The sequence below is a fragment of the Phoenix dactylifera genome, chromosome 12 (genome assembly GCF_009389715.1).
Source record: "Phoenix dactylifera cultivar Barhee BC4 chromosome 12, palm_55x_up_171113_PBpolish2nd_filt_p, whole genome shotgun sequence".
NCBI classification, from domain to species: Eukaryota; Viridiplantae; Streptophyta; class Magnoliopsida; order Arecales; family Arecaceae; genus Phoenix; species Phoenix dactylifera.
In genome coordinates this window covers 1,131,224-1,155,144 of record NC_052403.1, presented here as the reverse complement: position 1 = coordinate 1,155,144, position 23,921 = coordinate 1,131,224, and the positions used below count along the sequence as shown (strand labels likewise).

Sequence of the window (23,921 nt, the reverse complement as noted above, 5' to 3'; positions counted from 1 at the left end):
AATAGCATCCTATGCATATATATATAGATCAAATAAAATAGAATAAGTTACAGATATTATCTAATCTCAGGTGCGCTATAGAATATGTTTTTCTTAGAGTAGAATTTGTTCTGTCCAGCTACAAATATTTGAGTCTAATCTCTCTTTGACATGCTTTTCTTGGAATATTTTCTAATCAAACTAGCGAAATCAAGAAGCAGCAAATTTGAGCAAAGTGGATGGATAAAAAATTTCTTTTTTCTAACGTAAGAATGCATCTCTTTCATAAATCCTGACAAATATTGCGCTGTCCCATTGGATTTTAGAGATGAGATAGAAATAAAGATTAAAGTCAAACTTTATTACTCAAAAAATCAAGTTGTCTATATATGGGAATGTCATAAATATCAAAATTTTAAATTATTTAATTAATAAACAGGAGGCCACTCTTCTAGTCCAAACTCGCCAAGTCAAGAAATCAAACATGGGTACCAAAAACTTATCAAAAAAAAAAAAAAAAAAAACAAAGACATGAGCAGGGGCTGGATTTCCATTGATCTAGTTCACCAATTGACTTGACCCACTTGCAGCCTTCTTGACGTCCATATCGTTGCCGCACAGCTGCTTTTAAGCTGTTCGGCATGGAGGGATGCAGGGGTCGTCCAGGCAATGATTTGGTCCAACTATTGTTCAAACCAGCACATGCCCGTGGGGCCGCTGCATCACAAACTGGTTCTCAGCCCAATGCAACGCCTCTGCGAAGGCCACGGCGACGGAGACAGGATGGTCGGGAGGAAATTTAATGCTCATTATGGCAACCATCAGCTGCCGCTGCAAGGAGCATTTAACTCACTTTGTGGAGTTCATCCCATCAAAGCTATTGAGCCTTTTTATTCCTTTTTATGCAGGTCTGACGATCGCGTGCTAGAATAAATGCTCGGAGCTGTCTTAATGTCCCATGGGATCTTAACAGGTTTACGTGAGTAATCTAACAATATATTTTCTTAATAGGATGATCGATACGAGGACTGCAACGTGTACGTTGCAGCAGGGAGAAGTGGAAGATGAGAGGAAGGCAGCAAGGTGTTGCAGAGAACAGAGGAGGGTGCATGGCGTCGTTCATGAAGGCATAGAAAATGGTGGGAATGGAGGCAGGGTTCCATGGAGGGGGAAGAAGGAGGTGGAGGTGGACAAGATGGTGGGCATGCAAGGACGGGGAAGAGGATGAGGCAAAGATCATTACCAAAAAATTGTGGGCTTTAACTCAAATTCTCTCTTCCTTGCCCACCCAATTCAAGGCCAGCAGAGAACTACGATCCATCATTGAGCTAAAAAATTCAGTCTGTAGATAAAAAAGAAGAAGAAGAAGAAGAAAAGAAAATGGCAGTGAACCAGATTGGAATATCCAAAGCGGGATACAACGATTAATATTTCACCTTGCCTCATGACATGATATATAAATACATGAAGCAATTAAATGGAGCAACATGAACACAATGCAGCAGCTGAGTGACTCTTCATTTAGAATATATTAATTTGAGTTACTAAAACATTTAAGCGGCAAATTAAACTAATTACGTAGTTGTAGGTTCCGACTTCCGAGTGGTAATTAACGTAACGCTGCCATCAGTCCCTCTCCACGATGGCCGCCCTTAGGGAATTCTTCATCACCACAGTGAACGCAAAGGTCTCCGTCGGGTCCGGCCGCTCCCCGGGCACGGCGACCCACCGGAAGTCCCTCACCATCCTCGCCAGCATCAGCTGCACGTGGAGCAACCCCAGCATCGCCGCCGGGCAGATCCTCCTCCCGGCGCCGAACGGCATCATCCTCACCCCTCGCGTCCCCGTCACGTCCGTCTCCCGCCCGTCGCCACCTTCCTCGAACCGCTCCGGCCGCCACTCCTCCGGGTTCTCCCACACGCTCGGGTCCTCCGTCACCCACGCCGTGTAGAACTCCACGCTCGCGTCCGCCGGGATGCGGTACCCCGCCAGCTCCGTCTCCCTCGTCGCTGCGTGCGACAGCACGAAGTGGCTCGGAGGGTGCCGCCGCAGCGTCTCCTTCACCACCGCCTGCAAGTAGCCCATCCCCTCGACGTCGGTCTCCGTGATCTTCTTCCCCTTCTCCGACCCGACCTTTCCGACGATCTCTTTGTGGAGGCGCTCCTGAGCAGCTTGATCGAGAACCAGATGCAGCAATGCCCACTCGAGTGCGGTTGCACTGGTGTCGGTGCCGGCGCTCATCACCTCCGAGCACAGCGTCACCAGCTCCTCCTCCCCGAGCCGGCCCCTCCCGGCCGGCTCCAACGCGAACAACGAGTCGATGTAGGCCTCGCCGACCAGGCTCACCATTTCCCATGGAGAGTTGGCGTCCTTCTCCCCTCCACTCTTCACAAACGCCCTACGGGCCCTCACCAACGGAGAAGGCAGTCCATTTGCCTCTTTCTTAGCTTCTTCGCCTCCGAAAGCTGGCCGCGGAAGAGCGGAGTGAGCATCGGGAGGAAGTCCGGGAGCTTCGGCGTCGTCATCATCATGACGTCCTTGAGAACAGCTTCGATCTCGCGGACGTGGTCTTCGGGGACCTTGGCACCGAAGCAGATGCAGGCCAGGATGCTGCAGATGGTTAGCCGGCAATTGCTCATCACTTGGGCGGCGCCGGTCCGCTTGTACTCGGCGCGGAGGCGGGCGAGGTGGTTGGCGATGGCCCAGTCGCGGATCCAGCCGAACTGCTTGACGCGGGCGGGGCTGACGATCTCGGCGACGAAGTTGCGGCGGAGGGAGCGCCAGAGAGGGCCGTACGCGGCGGAGTTGATGGTGCACTTGCCGGCGCTGAAGAGGAGGCGTGTGAGGGAGTCGGAGGGGCGGCTGGCGAAGAGGGGGCCCTTCTGGACGAGGGCTTCATGGATGAGGTCGGCGGAGGTGACGATGATAAGAGTGCGCTGGCCCATGCGCATCGTGAAGATGGGGCCGTAGCGCGTCCGGAGGTCGCGCACCACGTACATGAAAGGTCGGCGCTGGAGGATCACTTGGAAGAGGTTGCCCACCACCGGCCACCCCGGGGGGCCCGGTGGGAGCTCCCCGGGCGCACCGCTGCCTCCGCTGCGCGACCACCGCCGCCACCACAGCGCCCCTAGTAGGAAGGTGGCGAGAATTACAAGGAGATCGATGAGATCCATGGCTTTAGACTGGTGATAGTAGCAGCAGCTCGAATAGAAAAGGTGGTGGCGGTGGTAGTACGTACTACGTAGCTCTAGTCAAAGTGGTGGTGGGGGTCGAACGAGGACACAAATGAGAATTACTATAACGGAGCGGAGTGAAAGTGATACTAGTAGTAGCTGTGGTGCAGGGAAGAGAGGAAGGAAGTTTTAATGGTTTCCAAGGAAGGAGGGGATGGATGGTACTATACAACTCGATGAGGAGCACTAGAGATGTGAAATGGGCCGGCTGGGGGGAGAGATGGAGAAAGAGAAGCAGTGAGGAGAACTGGAGAGCCGGTGGTATATATAATGAGCGAAGGGAGAGTGGATAAAGGTGGAGTTAGGAGAAGGGAAGTGGAAGTAGGAGTAAGCAGTCGTATACAAGGAGGAAGTAGAAAGAGTGTACAGGTGAAATAAGGGAGAGTGAAGCTACTTGGCCTATCACACATGGTTGGATAGAAATGCATGTCTCTTTAAGGACAGTCGGTCAACTTCGAAGACAGATAGTGGTGGACAGAACTTTTCGGCATGCTGCGGAGATTATCATGGCAACTGCGTCGAGATCCTATGAGATGGCCAGGGATATCTGGGGTACCCGTTCTGCTGTCACAGCGTCCAGATTCGTCCTATTTTTCTGGGTGCCTCCACCTCTTGGTCATCTCAAAGTTAATTTCGATGGCGGCAGGTCAGCGGATGGAGTTTACGGAGGAGTAGGCTTTGTGATCAGAGATCTCCAGAGCAGGCTGATTGTGGCAGGAGGCAATGCACCCCTGGTTTGACCGCTATTGAGGTGGAGCTTTGGGCAGCCTGAGAGGGCGTCTCCTATATAAGGATGGTACTTGGTGCAGATGGGATCTATCTGGAAGGTGACTCCTCCATGGTGATTGACTGGATACGATGAATGGATAGATTTGGAGATGACCATTCATTGATTTGAGGGATCTGCATATTAGTTAGGGAGATAGATTTCTTTTATGCGGCGCATGTGTATTGGAAGGTAAAATGAGCGGCCAATTCGGTTGCCTTTTTTGTACATATAGCTGGATGTACACATTTAAGAGCAATATGAAATGCCAAAAGGAGAAGAAGATGCGGAGCTATATGTGAAGCGTACGTATAAGAGGGGAGAGGAGATGGGGAGCGAATTACGAGAGACATCCGCCAGCTAAATGCAGCGAATTTTTATTGTGTTTAAATGCGGGGTCAGGGAGGGGTTGGAGATAGCCATTGGGGAGGATACAAATTAAGAAACTGGGCACGCGGTAGGTGCTCGAGAGAAAGTGAGAAACCATCCCGTCTTTAAGCTTGGGGGGCGTAGTGGTTGGTAGAGAGGGGTTTTGGTCAGTGCCAAGTTGGTACGGAGATAGAATGGGATGGGCAGTAAAAATAATGGAGGATGCTGTATTATAAATTGCTCGGGATCTTACAATAAATGCTGTAAGCTAGTTTCCGATGCATCGTATTCGCATTGCCCCCGCTGTGTTTGCATTGTGAGTTCTGCCACATGATGAAGCAGTGTTAATGGTTGGTAAAGCTTTGAAGGGACGTAGAGTAATGGTTGGCTGATATTTTGGCTGGTTGTCTTGAAACCAGAAGGGGAAGCTTCGTTTGGCGTCCCAGGTGCCGAAGGGTTGGCACCTATGGAGGTTTTCTCCATTAAAGTAATATCCAGGACTCTTACCTTGTCTCGGTTGGGAGCATTGGGATGAGGCGGCCTGGCCGGAGTTCCACTGCGGGTGGATGCATGCACCGATCGAGGTGATGGCAACCATTTCTGCATGAAAGCATGAGGCACCTTCAGCCGGATTATCCTTTCCCAGCAGGTGCCAGCCAGTAGCCACCATCTCATTTAATCACATAATAAGCCTACTAAAATATCTATTTTTATTTAAATATATTTTAAAAAGTATACAAATTTTGATATCATCACCAAGAGTTAGGACCTACAAAATGGCCCAAAGAGATTGAGTCACCATTACTATTATTAGCACCTGCAGATAAATCTCTTGCGATTCTAGAACTAGTGTCGTTGCTGCTGCTGTCGCTATTATTGGGAGGAGAACCAAGTGTTGAGCAAAGATCATTCAAGGCCATTCAAAAGGGTCAATAGATTAGTTTAAGGAGGAGAGTAGCAAGATAATCATATGGAATTTAGGTGTTGTTTTGGATACTATTATATCTCCGGCATTTACGATTTAAGATCAGAATTAAATAATAAGAAGATAAAATCTAGCTATTTATGTGTCTTTTGATCTATTTCTTGGTTCAGTTTGTATAGAAGCTAATCTAATTTGCACCGAAAATTAAGATCAAGGCAACAGTTTGCACTATAATCGATAGGCGGAAGTTGTTCTTTAAGAACAAAATGTTTTTTCTTTTCTTTTTTGATCTAATGACAGTAAATTCAATATTCTAAGAATCACTAATACTACCAAGACCTAGGTACCGCAGCAGTCGATACTGATTTTGATACCAAAACGGTAAATCTTGCTAAATATTATTAATCAAAGACTGGGTGAGTGTTTCCACCATACTAATAAAAGTTGAATGCTTCATAAAAAATCTAATTAAATGTATGATTTGTTTCTAGTATTACAAAATCTATCAAATGCAATGTGGAACTCATCTTTGGTTTCCTTCGTGAGTTTAAATTTATATGGTCTCCTGATCTTCTGACGTTTCACATAATAAGCGAAACCAAGTTGTTGCATATAAAGGTTACATGGCAACGATTAAAGGTTTTTACTTTCCATGTCATAAATTCCTATTGAGTAATCACACACATCCATAGGGTCAAAGTATATGTGCAATATTTAAATTTTTTGATTTAAATATTTGTCCATCATCCTATGGAACATCTCATTAACATTTGAGCAGCATAAAGTTCCCCATATAAAGAGTGGCTCGAAGTCAAAGATAAGTGCAAGGTTCATCAAAAGAAACATTAACATGGAAACCATTACATTACAAGTTCCAAAGGATTTATACTCAAAAGGTTCCAAAGCATAAATAAATCGAAGCAGTACTAGGTCTTGTTTTTGCAGCACTATCGTGCTAGTCTTATCTTAAGACCTTTCCAAAGTTCCTTCCTCTTCTCTTCTTGAAGATGAAAGAGTTTCTTGCACTTGTACGGTCACTTCCTCCTCATGGTTTATTTGCCTAAGATCTTCCTCTTGACTGCTGCTGTAAGTATTTTCCTCTGTCTTTGAACCTTGAGAGAGCAATCTCCGAGGAATAGTTTCCTTTTTATCATAGTATGAAACAACTAGATACTCAAGAGCAGTTACAACATCACTGATTAGTGGGCGGGAGCTTGCTTCTTCTTGAAGACACATTGCTGCAACTGCAAGAGCTTGATACAAACCTTTTAGGGGGTAATTCCCTTCGAGTAAGGGATCAGCCATTTCCACAAACCTCTTCTTGTCTTTAAAGAGTGGTTCTGCCTGTAAAATATTATTAATAATATATGTCAAATATTTTTCAATTAAATAAATTAAATAAAAAAAAGGATGACCATCTTTTTTTCTTTTTTTTTTTTTGAACAAGAGGTAGCAAAATCAGCAAAGCGAATAAAGAGTTCCAAATATCTTCAGAAGAAAACAACTAAAAAGAATGAAAGCAAACTATAGCCCAAATCACAATAATATACCAGCTATAAGATCATCACCAAACAAAAGTAAAACAGCAAAATGTCAAAGGAGGAAAACAGCAAAAGAACAAATCTAGTAATGCAAGAGAATAGAGAGATGCAATTTTATATTGAAACATGACATTATTGAAATTTGAAGGTACTATGATTGCAAGATACTTGGAAAAATTGTGCATGACATTTTAATATAATTAGCTGGATTAGGGTCTCTATTTCAAGATAGGGTCACATAATTGGTGAAATCTATTACAAATTTTCAATGCTGAAATAGAAAATTACAAAAATTCTGACTATAGTCAATGGAGTCTTAAAATAAGATCTTGATTTATCTTATAATTCGCAGCATAAGTCATCTATTTCTATCATAAATTGATAAATTGTGTTCCGTGGACTTAGACGAACATGACCACCTTAAAAATAAATGGATGAGGTTACTTGGTTAATCAACTAAATCAGAAATATCTCAGGTTTTGCACACCATGGTTAAATTTGTCATTCACCCTATACAAGGAAGCCATTTAAGTAAAATTTCATTATTATTATTATTATTATTATTATTTTGACAAAAAAATTGATTGCTAATCATATGCTTTTATAATTTGGATAGCAGAGGCCTGTCGAAAATAAGCTATATAATGGGGGTAAGTCCCTCCCCAAATACCTCTAAGCCCCAAACCTTGGTGAAGGCAAGATATGAATCTAGGTCAATGGTACAGCCACCAAGTGATAAGTTGGCACCTTCTAATCAGTACCTAATCAGGTGGATGGTTTTCAGGTGATAGACCATAAAGGTACTTGCACAAATCCATGATCAAGTATCAAGTTGACACCGAGTATATCTTTGCATAAAGGTTTGTATCCTATGGAATTCCCAAGTTCTACTCAGAGTAGATTGATGTCATTTAAGTTGATCCAAGTCCACACATCAAGGTGGATAAGATACAAAATAATGTAGGTATCAATACACAGCATACTTTAATTTTCAGCTTAGAGAATATAAAGAACTTTAGACTGATGTCATGATTCATATGAAAAATTCTGAAACAAGGAGATGCTAATTAATTTTTATAGCCATGCCCACAAAATTGAAAAAAAAGTTTCTTGAAAGATGCCTATCTTGGATGGTTTATGAAAATTATTGAGAAGAGTAAATTAAGCTGCAGATGGAAGAATGCTGTGATAGCCCTGTGCAGGTAAATACCAAGGCAAAGGTGTCATGCTGTATTATCTACTTAGCTAAAGACTTTATTCACCAGACATACCCACTGGACGAGGTTTTGCTCATTTGATGGTCTCGATGTGTCTATGGCTCTCCTTCCTGTAATGATCTCCAAAAACACAACCCCAAAACTGTACACATCGGACATCGTTGTTAATTGACCTGTTAATGCATACTCTGGAGCACAATAGCCATAGGTACCCATCACCCTTGTCGATACATGGCTCTTATCTCCAACAGGTCCAACCTTAGCTAGGCCAAAATCAGATAATTTCGGGTTGTAGTCTTCATCGAGAAGAATGTTAGATGCTTTGAAATCTCGATAGATTACTGGTGGATTCGCAATATCGTGTAAATACTCGAGGCCTTTTGCTGCACCTTCAGCTATTTTCATCCTTGTATTCCAGTCCAATGGCTTCTTATTTGGAGCAAGATCTGTAAAATCCATTACATGAATTCAATTAGCGGAGAAATCTTCACTAGATGGATATAAAATGGAAATTCAAAGTCTTGGAGGCTTACCCAGAAGATGATCCTCCAATGAACCATTTGGCATGTATTCATAGACTAAAATTCTGTGATCACCATCGGTGCAATATCCAATCAAATTAACAAGGTTTGGATGATGGAGGAGACTAAGCATCAGTACTTCAACAAGGAACTCTCTGTTCCCCTGTAAGCCATTCCTATCAAGCTGCTTGACAGCAATATCCTGAGGAAGGTGAAATGAGCATTAGAGCAGCCCAATTAATTCACTTAGTTGGAATCAAATGAGCAAAAACTAGAATTGGCATTACTTGATTGGTATCCTCAAGGTGCCCTTTGTACACTCTTCCGAATCCACCTTCACCAAGAAGACATTCAGCTTTGAAGTTCTTAGTTGCTGCTTGAAGTTCAGCATATGTGAAAACCCGAGCTGAGTTATTCCCATTGTTGCCAATCCTTAAGATCTCTTCAGCTGCAATCCTATGCTTTTGGCTGGCATCTATACATCAAGTGTAAGCACTTTTATGTTGATGTTTTAATGTAGAAGGAGACACATATTCTACTGCTTGATGTTAAAAATTGGTTCTGCAACAGAAAGGATTTTTTTGTTTTACTAATTTATTATGCATAGAATTTAATAGAAGGAAGTGGTAGATAAATTTTTCACTTGCAAAAGCTTAATTTTTTTTTAACTCTGAAGTGGATCATTAACTCCAGAAGCAATTTTTTTTTTATAAAAAAAAAAGACATCCATCTGGAATAAGAAAACCAGGGCAAAACCTGCTATCCCTTGTGGAGATCTAAAAACGCATGATAAATTGCTATAAAAGCAACAAGGCATACTCATGTGCTCATCTTAGTAATCTGATGATAAGGTTTGAACCCGAAAACATACATCCCCTTCATAGATCATTGTAATGGTAATCAGAAAAATAAAGACAATTTCAGGAATAGTACAGCACGACGATACAGATTAATTTGTTTTTTTTTTTTGCAGAAAATAGAGTAATAACAACTTGCTGAACAAACTATAATTCATTTCAATTTCTAAGCATATTCCATGGATTATAAAACCAAATCAAGCCATCCAATCCAGAAATACTAAACCACAAATGACAAAGCATCATTTCAAATTGTCATTAGGCACAATCACGCAAAAACCAATAAATTAATGGCAGAAAAATTTAGAATTTCTAATACCAACATGAAGCCAATTAATCATAACGCGTATGAATTTAAGTGAAATTCATACCTGATTCGAGTGAGATGTTATGAACAAGAGAGGCCAGCGCATTCCCTTCTTTTGGCACCTCGGACTTCTTCGGGGACTCATCCTTCACATATAACGATCTAAAACATGAAAAGCAACCCATCGCACCCTTCTCCTTCCCTCCTTAGTCGAACTTATCAATCCTGGAAACTTCAAATAAACCCAGCAAGAAAAGAAAAATGAAATGCTAGCTTCTCGACCACCCCAATCGAATTGGAATGACGAGATGTCTGCTGTGCCTTCGTGAATCGACCCGAGAGTCGGTCCACTCGGGGCAGCAATGGCGGAAGAATTTGTGAAGGCAAAGTTCTGAAAGAAATGGTAGGTTCCAAATGATCTTTTGTTATTCTTGTTGGTCTTCTCTCCTCCTCCTCCTTCAATATTACCAATGGAGAGAAACGGTTTGTCTTGCTCGAATACGGAAGGATACAGCTAAATTTAGATAACACAGGCTTCTTTTTTTTGTTTTTTTGGCTTATTTTACGAATTTTTGGATTGAGCTGGCCTGGAAATTCGGTTGGGTGGAATGATCGCCGGTACAAGTGGAGGAGGCTACCGTTATTCTAGGTTATGAAGTGTTTTTTTTTTCAGAAAAAAAAAAAGAAAAAAAGAAGAGGAAGAAAAATAAGAATTAATTCTAGAACACGGTTTACGTTTGGGTTGGGATGTGCTTGTTATTTTGGGGGGCATCCAACTTCTAAACACCTAGTCATCATGTATGACCCTTTTTTTTTTAATTAGGCTAGGAAATTGGTGGCTAGCCACCACTCATTTCCTTGGTGTGATGAAAGAGGGAGAGTAAAAGAGGAACTGACCTCCCACTAAATAAAAGAATATTGCATGAAATATACATCAAGGACGACTGAAACCCTGGTCTACACTACCAACCACATCAATAAAGTATTGCAACGTGAAATCGATATATTTTGGTTGGCTGATAAATTGATATAAATTTGCATTTTTACTTGTTATGCATAAAAACCATGCAAATCCCAACTTAAGGAGCTTGTTTCACCCTTGGACTCCTCCTCATAGTTTAATAGTTTTAAAATCATGTTTTCTAGAATTTAGGATCTAAGGAAAAAATTTAATTAGAGTTATCATGATAATTGGGAGAAAATATATCTGATTTTTATATATTATTCTGCATTTTATTGCTGGTATCTTTTACTTATGGTTGCATGTTACAGATTAGTAGCAATATTTTTGTGTAATACAAAGAGAGAAATTCTGTATCCAGATCAAAATGTGATCCAATTTGTGAGACTATTCTTTGTTATTTCTAATTAGCTTGATTTGGACCCAGTTGCATGAAGTCTATCTTATGTGAGGCCCACAACTAAACCAGGAGCTATCAGACTCTTGGTTTGTCTATTCGTAGCCGCATTCCTTGGTAACAACATCAGAATCCTTCACATATTCCTTCGTAGCCTAATGCTTGTATCTTTGAGGGACTCCATTTCCATGACATTTCATCAGCTGTATCAATTAGATATCATTCTAATTAACCAAAAGGCAAGGAAAATTACATCACAATTCACAACAATAAAAAGAACCTTGTTTTTATCACCACTTTGATCTGGAGGCAATGAGCACGCACACATCTAATCACAATGCCAGGCCAGAATGTATTGCAATTAAAGAGTTACCTCCTGCCCGAAAGAGAAGCATACGTTTGTTCTATCACAGTACATTTAGAACACGTGCGAATAGTATAAATTGGAGAATAGTCATGACACTATACTACATGTACAACATTTGAGAATATTAAAGCACTTGTATCTAAAATTCTGCTTCACCGCTGGGTACTCATCAGTCATGCCATAGCTAACAACATGAGTATGTTTTGATTTCACAAGGAAACAATGCAATGGCCATGGACTTCCAACGGTGCACGAGGCCATTAAAACCAACTATAGCAATTACAAGAGATACCAAGTGAATCATTTACTGACAGAGCTGCCAAGAGTTGAATTTCACAATTTCATTTCTGTGCAAACATAGCAGAGTTACATAACATGCCTCTTCAATATATACTATCTGTCAAAGTAAAGGGATGATATGTCTCACATTAGTGATAGATCCCTCGTTTATGGTGGGAACAGCATCGCAGTAAAACCTCATAGGTATCAGCTTGGTCCTCACAATCAATCTTGATGAAAATCTTGTGCTGGAGGGGCAAACCATGCATTAGCTGGTTGGGCCACAACAACAGTCTCATCTGCAAAAAGTGCTTTTATGAATGAAGGGGTCTTCAGAGGGCGACGGCCTGAGATCCTTGGATAGACATCTTCGAGGAAATAATAAGCATGACCTGCTATCATACCCTGCAGGCAGAGAGTAGTATCCATTGTAAGTAGGGATCGAACATCATAATATATTCTCGTTAACTTACATATGAAAAGGGGGGTGGCAGCTTTGCAGCAGATGGTTAATGCATAGTCAAGAAAGACGGCAAAACAAATTTATCGTAAACAGGAAAAATATGAAGCCCATTCATGATTAGGCGATTTGTCAACAGCTAGACCTGTGCCTTCTGTTCTTTTCGAGCACAATAAACAAATAGGAAACGGCATGCTTAATTTATCAGCTTTACAAAGCCTCCCATATTAAAAAGGTGTTGCAACTTGCTAGTTTACATAAACTGCCAAGAGCTTGGGTTGTCGCACTAAATAAATCAAACCAACGGTGGACTTAAACTGAAGAGGACTTTTGCATCCTACAAATATCTCCATTGCACTGAGGGAAAATAGCCAACAAGAATAAGCTAGACCTTACTAAATGTTGGGGGCCAAAAAGTTGGTGACATGAACTAGGTTGACGTTTCATACTATTCCCATTTCACTTGTCACAGAATATTAATATTTTTTTCATTTTCTAAGCATTTAGAAAACAGTTCGGTGGAGTCAGCATATTTTTTCACTTTCATGAATACAAAACTATTGAATATCAAGTAGCATACCAGAAGATCCACCCATGTGCTGCTCCCAACAAGAATAGAAAACCCCAGAAGAACCTGTATATTGAGAAAAAATTGGATAAAAGTCATTTTGACCATTGAAAAAAGGAAACTATAACAAACAAATAACAATCAGTTTCTATTATTATTTTTGAAATAACAGTAACATATAGGAAAACAAAAATTAAATTGGAAATTTAAGGGAAAATTTAGTGGACTAAAAGAAAGAAAGAAACCATTAACAGCAAGTAACATGAACTCAATAGTATAGATCTATTTCCATTATGATGTCATCTAAACCACCTGCCAAATCAAAGTTACAGATCTTCTAAACAAAAACCATCCAACATGGATCCATTCTTCTTAATAAATAACAACCGTTGTAGATGCTTCAAAGTTCAAACCCACCCCCATTACTGTATTATGCAAATGCTTCAAACCCACCCTTACGACTGCACACCATCATTTTGTAGGATCGGTGGCCCGTGTAAATCTCCACGAACAAAATCCATTTTGTACACTCACATTTTGCAATAATAATATGAATAAGACCTGATCATGTGCCCAACAAGTTCAGATCGATCAGTTCTTCTGAGTTGGATAAGCATTGGGCTCAATTTGTATAGGCAAGATCCAATATTCCATTCTGTCTTCTACAAGGTTTAGTCAGGTCAGTTGGATCCCTTAACTAACTTGATGGGAGAGGCTTATGGCTAGGACTCAAACATGACCCACAAATTAATTTGATGAGTTCGTGTCAAGACCAGACCAAATTCAAAGTCCAAGTGGTGATTGCGGCAATCACACCTTTGTGTACCACAACTTCAATAGTAAAATCTCTAATGACAACATTATTACACTTCTAAATTAATAAGGAAAATTTGATGAAACCTTTGATTCAAGTAGTGCTGACTTGTATTTCATTGACAATATTTTATATCGAGACACCCTTACTCCGCAATCACACCCACATGTGAGCAAAACATGCAACTAGGAGCACAATCATATTCATAATATTGCTTAAGCACCTCTTATCAGCATTAATGCCAAAGTTGTTCAGGTTAAAGCCACTGTCACCTTTACTAATTTTATTAACCACACTCCACTACCTTCCTATAGACTTCCCCTATTACCCTTGCTATTTATCACTATATTATCAATGCATTTTTGGGTAGACATGTTTTGGTTTTTTCACAAACAAAATTGCATGCACTAGCTGTTTCATGATATTGGCATCATTTTTATTCTTGGATATAATGCCTCATGCCACAGCTGTTGTTGTTACTACCCATTTGCACATCCGTTATGTTCTTATGAAAATCTTCAACAGAGTTCCCTACTGCTGAACTTAAAATGTCTTTGCAGTGTTAGGAGGAAGTTTAAGGGGGAAAAATTGGGGTGTCAAGTGCACATTGATTGGAGTTAATCCCAGATTTGATAGGCTAAAGGTTGTCACTATTGTTTTGAAGGAGAATCCAATTTTTGACCTCTTCATATCCTTTCTCCTTCCCTTAAGTACTGGACAAACTCACTGTACTGCTCAGAATTGTTTCCTTGTTTCTGCAATCTTCTGCTTCCTATTAAATTCTCTATATAATTGCACAGGAGTAAAAATACATTTTTAGGAAAAAAGGATATGCTACCAAAATAGGAAAAGTTTAGGTGATTTAAAGGCAGTCCTGGCTTATCTAACAAGTCACACGAGCATTTTTGATTACGTAAAAGAAGTAGCCAATATTTGACGCCACCCTCTGAGGGTGGCTGTTTGCTATCTCGAAATGCAAAATATGAGGGGGGAAAAACCACCGTAGAAGATATTAGATTTCCTTGTCATTAGATATAGTGCTTGTATGGCTGACTTTCATGTTGACAATTTGTAGTCTCAGATCATTTAACTAATAATATGACAGTGCATTGAGTTGTGAATTACATAACAAGGAAAATCAACACAAACACTCACCCATGGCAGATAAGCTGCTGTGAAAGTAAAAAGGCCCAAGAAACTCATGTGGATAAAAGGATTATGCTTGCTCCAGACATAGACCTGAAGAAAGAAAAAAATCAGGCATGTAGAGATTTGAAAGAACAAGGAAACTATGACTAAATCTGATTGCCATTCATCACCTAATATGATACAAGCAGTATTTAGTTTAAGACCAAATTAGAAGAGTCATAATTACTGACCATCATGAAGGTCAACGAATTGCTGAGGAACAATATTCTTGCAAAACTCTCTGATAGATAAGGTATCATTCCACCAATGAGAACAATCCCAGTTAAAACTGTCGCACCAAATAAGAGCATGTAAAAGAAATCAGCAGTCCGTCCCCTGAACGAGTTTTCCTCAAGTAGCTTGCAGTATCGAGCAAGGAAAAACATGTGGAATAGGAAATCCAAGTCTGTCAATATAAACAAATAATATCAATAAGAGGAGCTGGAGAGCGGAACAAATTTAGGAAACCAACAGCACCATAGTCTAGAGCTAAATGGGAAACTTAAAAATATGCAAATTTACAGATCATGTAAAAGAAATGCAACTATGAGGAATAGCAGTCAAAGGCCAAGAATTATTCAAGATGTAGAGAAAGTCAGAAAATCATAAACATAACCACTTATATAAAGGCCATCACATGGTCATATTACAAGTTAAGAAGAGGCAATTGGCTGAAGCATCAGACAAGCTTCAAAGCAGAATTCATTTCTGCATGTTTTTGGGGCAAACTATAAGTGGAGCACAAATAGATTTATATTCAAATCCAACAGAGAAATAGGTTTTGTCAAATAGCAGTAATAGGTATATGGGCTAAGATCAAAACCCTTCCAAAAATCATGGTTTCTTCCTCAACATCGCCTTTTTAGTCCGATCTACTGCCTTCACTAGAGCGAAGAAAATGAGGATGAAATCATGAAGAAGTTAAGCCCATTATGTTACACAAAGGAGCTCGGCAATCAGAGAAGGGAAAAACCAATAATCAAAAAGTGGAAGCAATCAGAGAAAGTGGAAGCACATATTCAAAAAATGGAGCTTAAGACTTCTATCTAAGATGAAGTGACTAGTTTTAGACTAGAAATGATACATGGGACATGATGAGCAGTTTTTACAGAAAGATAAGAACGTTGAAATGAGATCAGTTGCATGTGAGATTGCCCCAAAAATACAGGCTATTACCAATTTACCATTATCGTTGAGGAAGCTTTCCGAAACTTAAGAAAATTCAAATGTGTATATAGGGCATGAATTTTGCAGGCACAATACCTTAAAGTTCTGCCCTTGAATGTAGTTAAAACCTTAATATTTTAAGGAACAACTTCCTGTTCTAGAAAAGTCTTCAAATGACCCAAACTTAGAGGAAGAAGGGCCAGGCTAGAACCTTCTAAAAACCTTTGGCCGACCGAAAGGAGTTGATCGCATCATAGTTTTTGCTGTATTAAGAAACAGAAAAGGTCCTTGGCCAGGCCTGACTCTTTCCCCTTATGTTATTTTCTATCTCATAGTCCCTGATTGCTCTCTTATTATTTTCTAATCCTTCTATATCACACATTCTTCTATATTTTATATTATACACTTCTTCATCTCTATAGTTTGTCATATAAATGATTAACATCAAACCTACTTGATTAGAATAACCAATCAGACTTTCAGTTATCATCTAGTATGAGTATTTCTATAGCTTTAAATAAATTTTAACAGCACACAAACCTCTTAACAACCTTATAATCCTCCTAAATAATCATTGATTTCTCCCATATGCATCATCTTTGATTTTCTACAAAAACCTTTTCTACAATCTGAATTTACACGAAATCCAGATTGGACACCTCAATTAGACCCAGAACTTTCAGAATTACCTTGCTATTATTAACACTATATAATGGACACCCATCAATTTTTCAACAACCTATGGACTAATCCTCCTTAATCCTTTTCTCTGAAACTGAATAGCCAACATCTCATTTAGGCTAAGCCCAAAATTTTTGTAGCTCCCTGGGTCAACCATTGCATAAGCACAGACCCGCCTACTTGGTTTTGCAGCAAAATTAGTACCAAAGCACAAGATCGTGCTTTCTTCAACATATCAAAACCAATCCTCTCTGTACCCCCTTCTCTCCTTCAGGTTCTCTTCCCTTGTTTTTTTCCTCTCTCAACATGTCCCTTAGACACAATTAAGCAAGATTGACATCATTTCTCAAACCATAAAGTACCAAAATGAGGCTTTCAAGCAGATATACACAAGTTTTGATATCAATCAACACCAGGAATGTATATATGCAAAGTAATCTGGTAACCATAAAAGCTAGATAAAATTAATTGCAACAGCATTGGAAGCCAAAGATTTCATTGATGCAGTCTTGTCATCTCTAGCCTTTAATCGACAGCAAGTTCCCAAGAAAATTACTCCAAAACAAGCTCAAGCTTAGCTACAATATGAACTTCCTAAAATCTAAGGCTTTGATTTTATTAATTATGATGCACATCAATTACTTACTAATTTTCATCAAGGATCTACGACAACAGTTCTTATAATAAGTCGCTCTCAGTTTCATATAAGAAGCCACCCCCATGTTGGTCATCCATTGACTCATGACAATGGTGTAACCATTAGACAAGTTTTTCATGCAGAAAAGGGGTAAAACAACAATCAATGATTACTTTAGGAAGAAAGAGAGTTATTAAAAAATTCAGCACAAAGCCAAGAGGTTTATGTGAAGGAAGAATCCATTCAGTATTCTGTGCCTCGAAAGCTGTAGTCTAATGCTAGAATCAATTGATTTATTTGGTCGAAAGTTGAAAACTCCTACTCCATATGAATTCAGTAAAAAATGTCTAAAGAAAGAAGCTAAGAAGATATTGAAAATCATTATGGGAACATAGAGATGCATGGGCATCTAGTGGTTGTTCAACTAAGACCAATGCATGGACCTCTTGGAGAGGCTAGAATTTGATGAACCTTACTGTGAACAATAACCTTGGGACTTCATTTTTGAGATATATTCAACACTCTCCACTGAGACATATGATGGTTCCTACACATACAAGTTGGTGGATATGTGTACTATGAAGATTGTTGAGAAACTTGTGGTACAGAACATTTCTGATAATGCATCTAACATGGCAGCAACTGTATTAAGCATAAAGCATCCTAACATATTTTGGACAAGTAGTGTTGAACATTGTATGGATCTCCTGTTGGAAGATATTGGAAAGATTGGAAGCATGAAGATATGATGAGAAAATTCAACGATAGGAGGGATTTGATGCGAGTAAAAAAAAATTCAACTTGCTAGTTCCTTTTTGAACTTGCAGAGTATGAGTGAGAGGATAGAGTTAACAAGCATGTTTACTTCAGTAATTAGTAGACCTGTAAACAATCTAGCAAATAACAAATAAGGAGGATCCAAGGGATAGTTTTGTGCTTCAAATATTAGGTTGGTATCATTTGCTTTAAAATGAAGCCCTTGGTTTAGGTGCTTCGGTTTTTAGATGGTGAAGAGAATCCCAGACATAAATTATATATGGGGTGGTTCGGAGAATGCTAAGAAGGAAATAGCCTTCTAATTGAACCATAACGAGAACAAGTATCTTCCAATTTGGGGAATAATAGAATCAAGATAAGACTCAAAGCTTAAATGCCCATTGCATAGGGCAACCTACTTCTTGAACCCCTAGTTTTACTATTTCAAGAAGAATAAATTGAAAATGATGGCAAATTAAGCATGAGCTAATTGAATGCATTTTAAAATTCTACCCAATGAATAAAAAAAAAAATTGAACGATGAAACTTCAATGGAGATTTACTTGTACATGAATGCTATGGGATGATTTGGAGGAATATGACCGTCAGATAGAAGTCTTGGCCCAAGTTTATCTAGATAATTTACCAAGTTCTTTGCTCAAGCTTAGTGATTCATGAATTGTGATTAACATAGAATTAACTTTTACAAATTAGGGCTATGTGACTAATGTCATTTTTTTTATGTGACTATAGTTGGTATTATGTGTTTTCGGCTAGGCATCTTCATTTCATGGTTGTTGTTATATGATCATGCACATCTTTATTTTAGAACGATGCTACTATGTTTGCTGGATGATCAAATATTAGATAGTGGGCCTGTACAGTTTATGGAAGTTGACATGATGTTATACTGTAAGGTGGATGGTGTTGCATTAAATTATGCATCACTATTTTTTCACCGTTCATACTTTCAATGTTTTCTGGCTTTGCCGTTGATTTTTTTCCATTATTTTTTGCATGAAATTCATGGATGTTGACTACTTAATAAGAAAAAAAAAACATTGATATCTCTTAGCGACCCACCAGCCATACATGCTTATCATCTGCTTTTACCACACTTTGTGAATCTTAGTTGCTAGAATCAGGAGCAGGTGCAGGTGTAGGGAAGCGAATATTGAGTGCTTTCCCCTAGGTAGAAGATTCTGGCTACTAAGGTCTGAACAAACAAGCCTTAAGGATGTTTCATTAAGTTTTTGATCATGGTTCATGTTGTAGCCATGATGGACCTTTATATGTAATTTTTACCAAATTGTCAAGTTGTGTGCATCATAATTTTATCTGAACATAAGTGAAACCAACCTCTTTAAATTAGGGGCTCCTATAAACGAATAGTTGAATCAAAGAAATAAGAGAAAGAATTGTCATACGATGCCTACCCTGAACAAAGTCAAAAACTCCTCTCACGTATCCTCTATGCTTTGTTTCTTTTACTTAAATTATTTATTGAGAATTGCCCATAAAGATCATGGATTGATCGAGCTTCAATTTCACAACAAAACCAGAGGCTATTTTAGGTTCCTGTTTATCTCTGGTCTGAACATAAATCTCTGAGCTGATATCATGTTGGTCCAGCATTTAAGCCCTATTACCAGGGCAACTTGGATGCCTGGCGTACCCATTGCAAGTGAGTAATAGCTCAAGTACCACGAGTTTATTAGTTATTCCACCATTACAATTCCACTAACCATAGATCCTTTCTGCACTTTTTTACATAGACTACAACTTGAAGGTCTAACCACTTGCCTCCCTAAGGTGAAAAGTTCAAAAAGATCACTGGCAACTAGAATCCCAAATCTACTATTGAATTCCTATAATGGAAAGAATTAACAATGTAAGAAACACAAAATGAACTTGCTATTTTGAGAAGGTAATCTAACATAATTTTCTTTGGGAAAATATGGGCTATAACTACAACATGCATTAAAAATTGAATGAATTGATGATACATGTAAAAGAATAACTAGAACCTAAGATATGAAAAATGCGATGGCAAAAGTTCAAAAATTAAGCAGTGCATAGAAATGCATTACCAACATATCATCTGTTTTAACTGTAATTATATTTCCATTATTTTAGTTTCCAAATTTGATGGGAGACCATGCTGATAAAGAGGTGAAATATACCAACATTTGATCTTTCAAAATTGTATCTCTTTGAGGCAGTTTAAAGTTCAATAGGTGACTATAGAAAGAAAGGAATTGAACTTCATGTTTTTTTTTCTTATTTCTCCATGACACTGGTCATTTTTCTGCCTTTTTAATTTATGAGTGCACTGTTAAGAGTTAAGATTTTTAAATAGACAACTTATAAAGCACCATACAGCACATACTAGTATAAATGCCAAGATTTTAAACTCAAGTAAACTGAGGCAGAAATCTTAAGAGGATCACATACACTAACAATTTTCAAGACTTACCTGTATATAAAAATGCTCAACAACTAGAATGGAAACTGAGAGAAATGTGTGAAAGCAATGGAAAAAATAGAAAATTATGAAAACAAAAAAGGTAAAAGAAAGCACATTGTGCATTATCTTGACAGGCCCTCAAAAAATAACTGATCAAAACCTACTCATGAATCACTTTAACATCATCATACCAATGTCTATATACTAATGAAGCATAAATTGCAATTGAGATCTAAGGTTTATGTTTACCCAATTTCCGGAAATACAAGAAGTTTGTCACTAGGCGCCAGACCTCATAGTGCCGAACTACACGCTCTGGGTGCAGATACAAATGATGTGGAGAAATGATCTGCAAGAAGATGAACCCATACATCTGAACCTAAGTACCCAGATCTTATAACCCATCATATAGTTTATTGGAAAAAAAAACTCAAGCCACAAACCGACATAAATAACGAAACAGTAATGTCGATAAAATAATCAACTAAAGAATTCATAAATAAATCGAAAAAATGCCAAATATCCAAGAAAGTAACTACAAAAAGCCCCCCCCCCCCCCCCTAAAAAAAAAAAAAAGAGAATAAAACCATAATTTAGGAAATGTAAAATGTTTGGAATACTAAGATTTGGGTTGGAACCAAACAAAGATATCACATGCAGCTCAGAGAGCTTCGTAAATTCTTGAAAGAATCAAGAAGAAGAAGAAGAAGAGAAAGCACGAAAATCTTGCAACCCTAACCCTAAATCTTAACACATAAATAACTAAATAGTAATGTCGATAAACTAATTAACTAAAGATTCGTAAATATATCAGAAAATCACCAAATATCCAAGAAAGTAACTACAAAAAGCCCACCCACACCCCCCACACCCCCCCCCCCCCAAAAAAAAAAGAGAGAATAAAACCATAATTTAGGAAAAGTAAATCGCTTGGAATATTAAGATTTGGGTTGGAACCAAACAAAGATATCACATGCAGCTCAGAGAGTTTCGTAAATTCTTGAAAGAATCAAGAAGAAGAAGAAGAGAAAGCACGAAAATCTTGCAACCCTAACCCTAAATGTTAACACATAAATAACTAAATAGTAATGTCGATAAACTAATTAACTAAAGAATTCGTAAATATATCGGAAAATCACCAAATATCCAAGAAAGTAACTACAAAAAGCCCACCCCCACCCCCCACCCCCCACCCCCAAAAAAAAGAGAATAAAACCATAATTTAGGAAAAGTAAAATGCTTGGAATATTAAGACTTGGGTTGGAACCAAACAAAGATATCACATGCAGCTCAGAGAGCTTCGTAAATTCTTGAAAGAATCAAGAAGAAGAAGAAGAAGAGAGAGCACGAAAATCTTGCAACCCTAACCCTAAATCTTAACACATAAATAACTAAACAGTAATGTCGATAAACTAATTAACTAAAGAATTCGTAAATATATCGAAAAATCACCAAATATCCAATAAAACCATAATTTAGGAAAAGTAAAATGCTTGGAATAGTAAGATTTGGGTTGGAACCAAGCAAAGATGTCGCATGCAGCTCGGAGAGCTTCGTAAATTCTTGAAAGAATCAAGAAGAAGAAGAGAAAGCACGGAAATCTGGCAACCCTAACCCTAAATCTTAAGGAAATGCCCAAAATTGTGCACCTCGAGAGAGCAACCGACAGTGATCACGACGGCAGCGGTGAGATAAGACCGCGTAATGATCGGCATCTGCTTATACCACTCCTCCACGGCCTGCGCCATTCACGAGATCTCCGACCAGCGAGGCTTCCTTTCTTGTTCGCAACCAGAGATTTCTAGAAAGAGAAGTAGAAGAAGAACCCTAACCCTAATATCCTACCAAGAAAACTAATGGAGCTGGGCTTTAGAGGAAAAGAAAGGGAAAGTAGAGAGAGCGAGAGAGAGGCGGGTGGGGGTAAGAAAGGCTAAATTGCACTCGGAGGGTGTTTTTCGGTAGATTATATTAGGAGGGCTTTGAAACGACGATCTGGTTTTGGGGAAGAGCGGTTCGCACCGCCATTTGTCGCGCCGGAACTGCAACGCTTTTCCGAAGAGCTCCACGTCAGAGATGGCCGTGTGATGTGACTCCGACTTATTACGTTTTTACACGTGGATTTTTATACGGGGTCCATGTGACCACGTAGCATTGGCGGGGGACAAGAAAGAGACGGACTCCACATCAGCAACATGAGGAGCTCATCGGGTGCGATTCTGGTGTTTTTTAACAATCTTGTAGTGACGCTGTGATTTGGTTTTGATGGCACTTCAGTTCAGATCTCAATCCAAGCGCTGACGCGGCTTTCTTTTCCCCTTCCCTATTTGTTGTTGTTTGTGAACATGGGCAGTTCACACTATCAGACATTGATACATCTAAGACTATTTCGGAAAAGGAAAAAGTATGGCAGACACGCTACGTGCAGGGCCTTTGTTTTTCCTTTTTTTTTTTTCCACCATATTTTTTTAGTGGTCCGCCGTATCTCACTACCAGATTCTATACCAGTGCCATACTAACACAGTATTAGTACGATACGATCCATAATTTTTTTAATATAGTATCGGTATGCCATCTGTACCGATATCAAATCGGTAAGACATGGTATGCTGCATATTGTCTGGTTCGGACCGGTACAATATATCTTATTTAGTAGTTATGGACAAAAATTAGAAGTATCCTAGAATACCATTATAATTAACCCGAGAAGATTTATTCAATGAGATCAAAGAGCTATTAATGCTTGCCGATAGAAATTATTCATACTTTTGTATAATATAGATATAGATAATTATAAGTTACTTATCCATTCCAAATTTTTTGACAAAAAGCATCATCATATTTGGCCACTAGCTTCTTCTTGAATTAATTCAAGTTTTTTCTGTGGTTTTAGTTTATTAAGTTGAGAACAACCTCCATAAAACTATGATGGTGATATTGCATCTAATGTTTCATTTTTAATTGGCAGAGTAGCTCTGCTTCAGCTTGTAGCATGCGCATTTTTTTAGTAATAATAAAAGTATGTAGAAAACATTTACATAGTACCTCAATGTAAAAAAAATCTTAGACCAAAATGGAAATAATTTGATAAGAAAAAATTATATTATAGTACTCTTTTTGATCGATTTATGGTAGTGGACCGTCATTTCTTGAATCAACTATATATGGAATCAACACGCTTAATTTCCAGCTCAGATTGATTAAGAAATATATGTAAAAAGATGACATCGAAAGATGCGAGGGACACTAATTTTTTTTTTTTTTTGCTAAGGCGGGTGGATCATTCCTAATGGGTACAGATACACTCAATAAAATCAAAAAATAAAATACCTAAGAGTGCCAGAAACACTGCTTTGAATGGACATGTTGCAAATCCAAAAAAAAAATAAAAAGACAAATTATACAAGTGCAAGTGTTGAAATATTAATAGCTTGAGCTGCAAAAGTTAGCACTGAATTAGGAGCCAA

At 38.9% G+C, this 23,921-nt stretch overlaps 2 protein-coding genes and 1 pseudogene across 2 annotated transcripts; all 3 read right to left on the bottom strand.

The window, feature by feature from the left end:
• Positions 1-1,350: 1,350 nt before the first annotated feature.
• On the bottom strand, positions 1,351-3,532 carry LOC103703472 (annotated as a pseudogene).
• Positions 3,533-6,035: 2,503 nt separating this feature from the next.
• On the bottom strand, positions 6,036-10,352 carry LOC103703471 (probable serine/threonine-protein kinase PBL23). The gene is made up of 5 exons (XM_008786324.4): positions 9,780-10,352; positions 8,839-9,026; positions 8,564-8,753; positions 8,085-8,476; positions 6,036-6,616 (listed from the first exon to the last, which is right to left on the bottom strand). The coding sequence occupies exons 1-5, from the start codon at positions 9,898-9,900 to the stop codon at positions 6,239-6,241; spliced, it is 1,269 nt and encodes a 422-aa protein (XP_008784546.1). The 5' UTR covers positions 9,901-10,352; the 3' UTR covers positions 6,036-6,238.
• A 1,138-nt stretch (positions 10,353-11,490) lies between these two features.
• LOC103703470 (derlin-2.2) lies at positions 11,491-22,498 on the bottom strand. Its single transcript, XM_039132237.1, has 6 exons — positions 22,107-22,498; positions 20,707-20,806; positions 14,941-15,155; positions 14,717-14,800; positions 12,760-12,813; positions 11,491-12,124 (listed from the first exon to the last, which is right to left on the bottom strand). Exons 1-6 carry the CDS (start codon positions 22,203-22,205, stop codon positions 11,945-11,947), a joined length of 732 nt encoding a protein of 243 aa, XP_038988165.1. The 5' UTR covers positions 22,206-22,498; the 3' UTR covers positions 11,491-11,944.
• Between the last annotated feature and the right edge of the window lie 1,423 nt (positions 22,499-23,921).

Excerpts from the sequence above, each read along its gene's own strand:
- LOC103703470 (XM_039132237.1), bottom strand. The coding sequence starts at position 22,205 with ATGGCGCAGGCCGTGGAGGAGTGGTATAAGCAGATGCCGATCATTACG. Across the intron at positions 12,814-14,716 it reads CAGCAGCTTATCTGCCATGG|GTTCTTCTGGGGTTTTCTAT; the intron begins GTGAGTGTTTGT and ends CTCAATATACAG. Across the intron at positions 12,125-12,759 it reads GCACATGGGTGGATCTTCTG|GGTATGATAGCAGGTCATGC; the intron begins GTATGCTACTTG and ends CTCTGCCTGCAG.
- LOC103703471 (XM_008786324.4), bottom strand. The coding sequence starts at position 9,900 with ATGGGTTGCTTTTCATGTTTTAGATCGTTATATGTGAAGGATGAGTCC. Across the intron at positions 8,477-8,563 it reads ATTGGAGGATCATCTTCTGG|ATCTTGCTCCAAATAAGAAG; the intron begins GTAAGCCTCCAA and ends TGGATTTTACAG. Across the intron at positions 6,617-8,084 it reads AGCAAAACCTCGTCCAGTGG|GCAGAACCACTCTTTAAAGA; the intron begins GTATGTCTGGTG and ends AATATTTTACAG.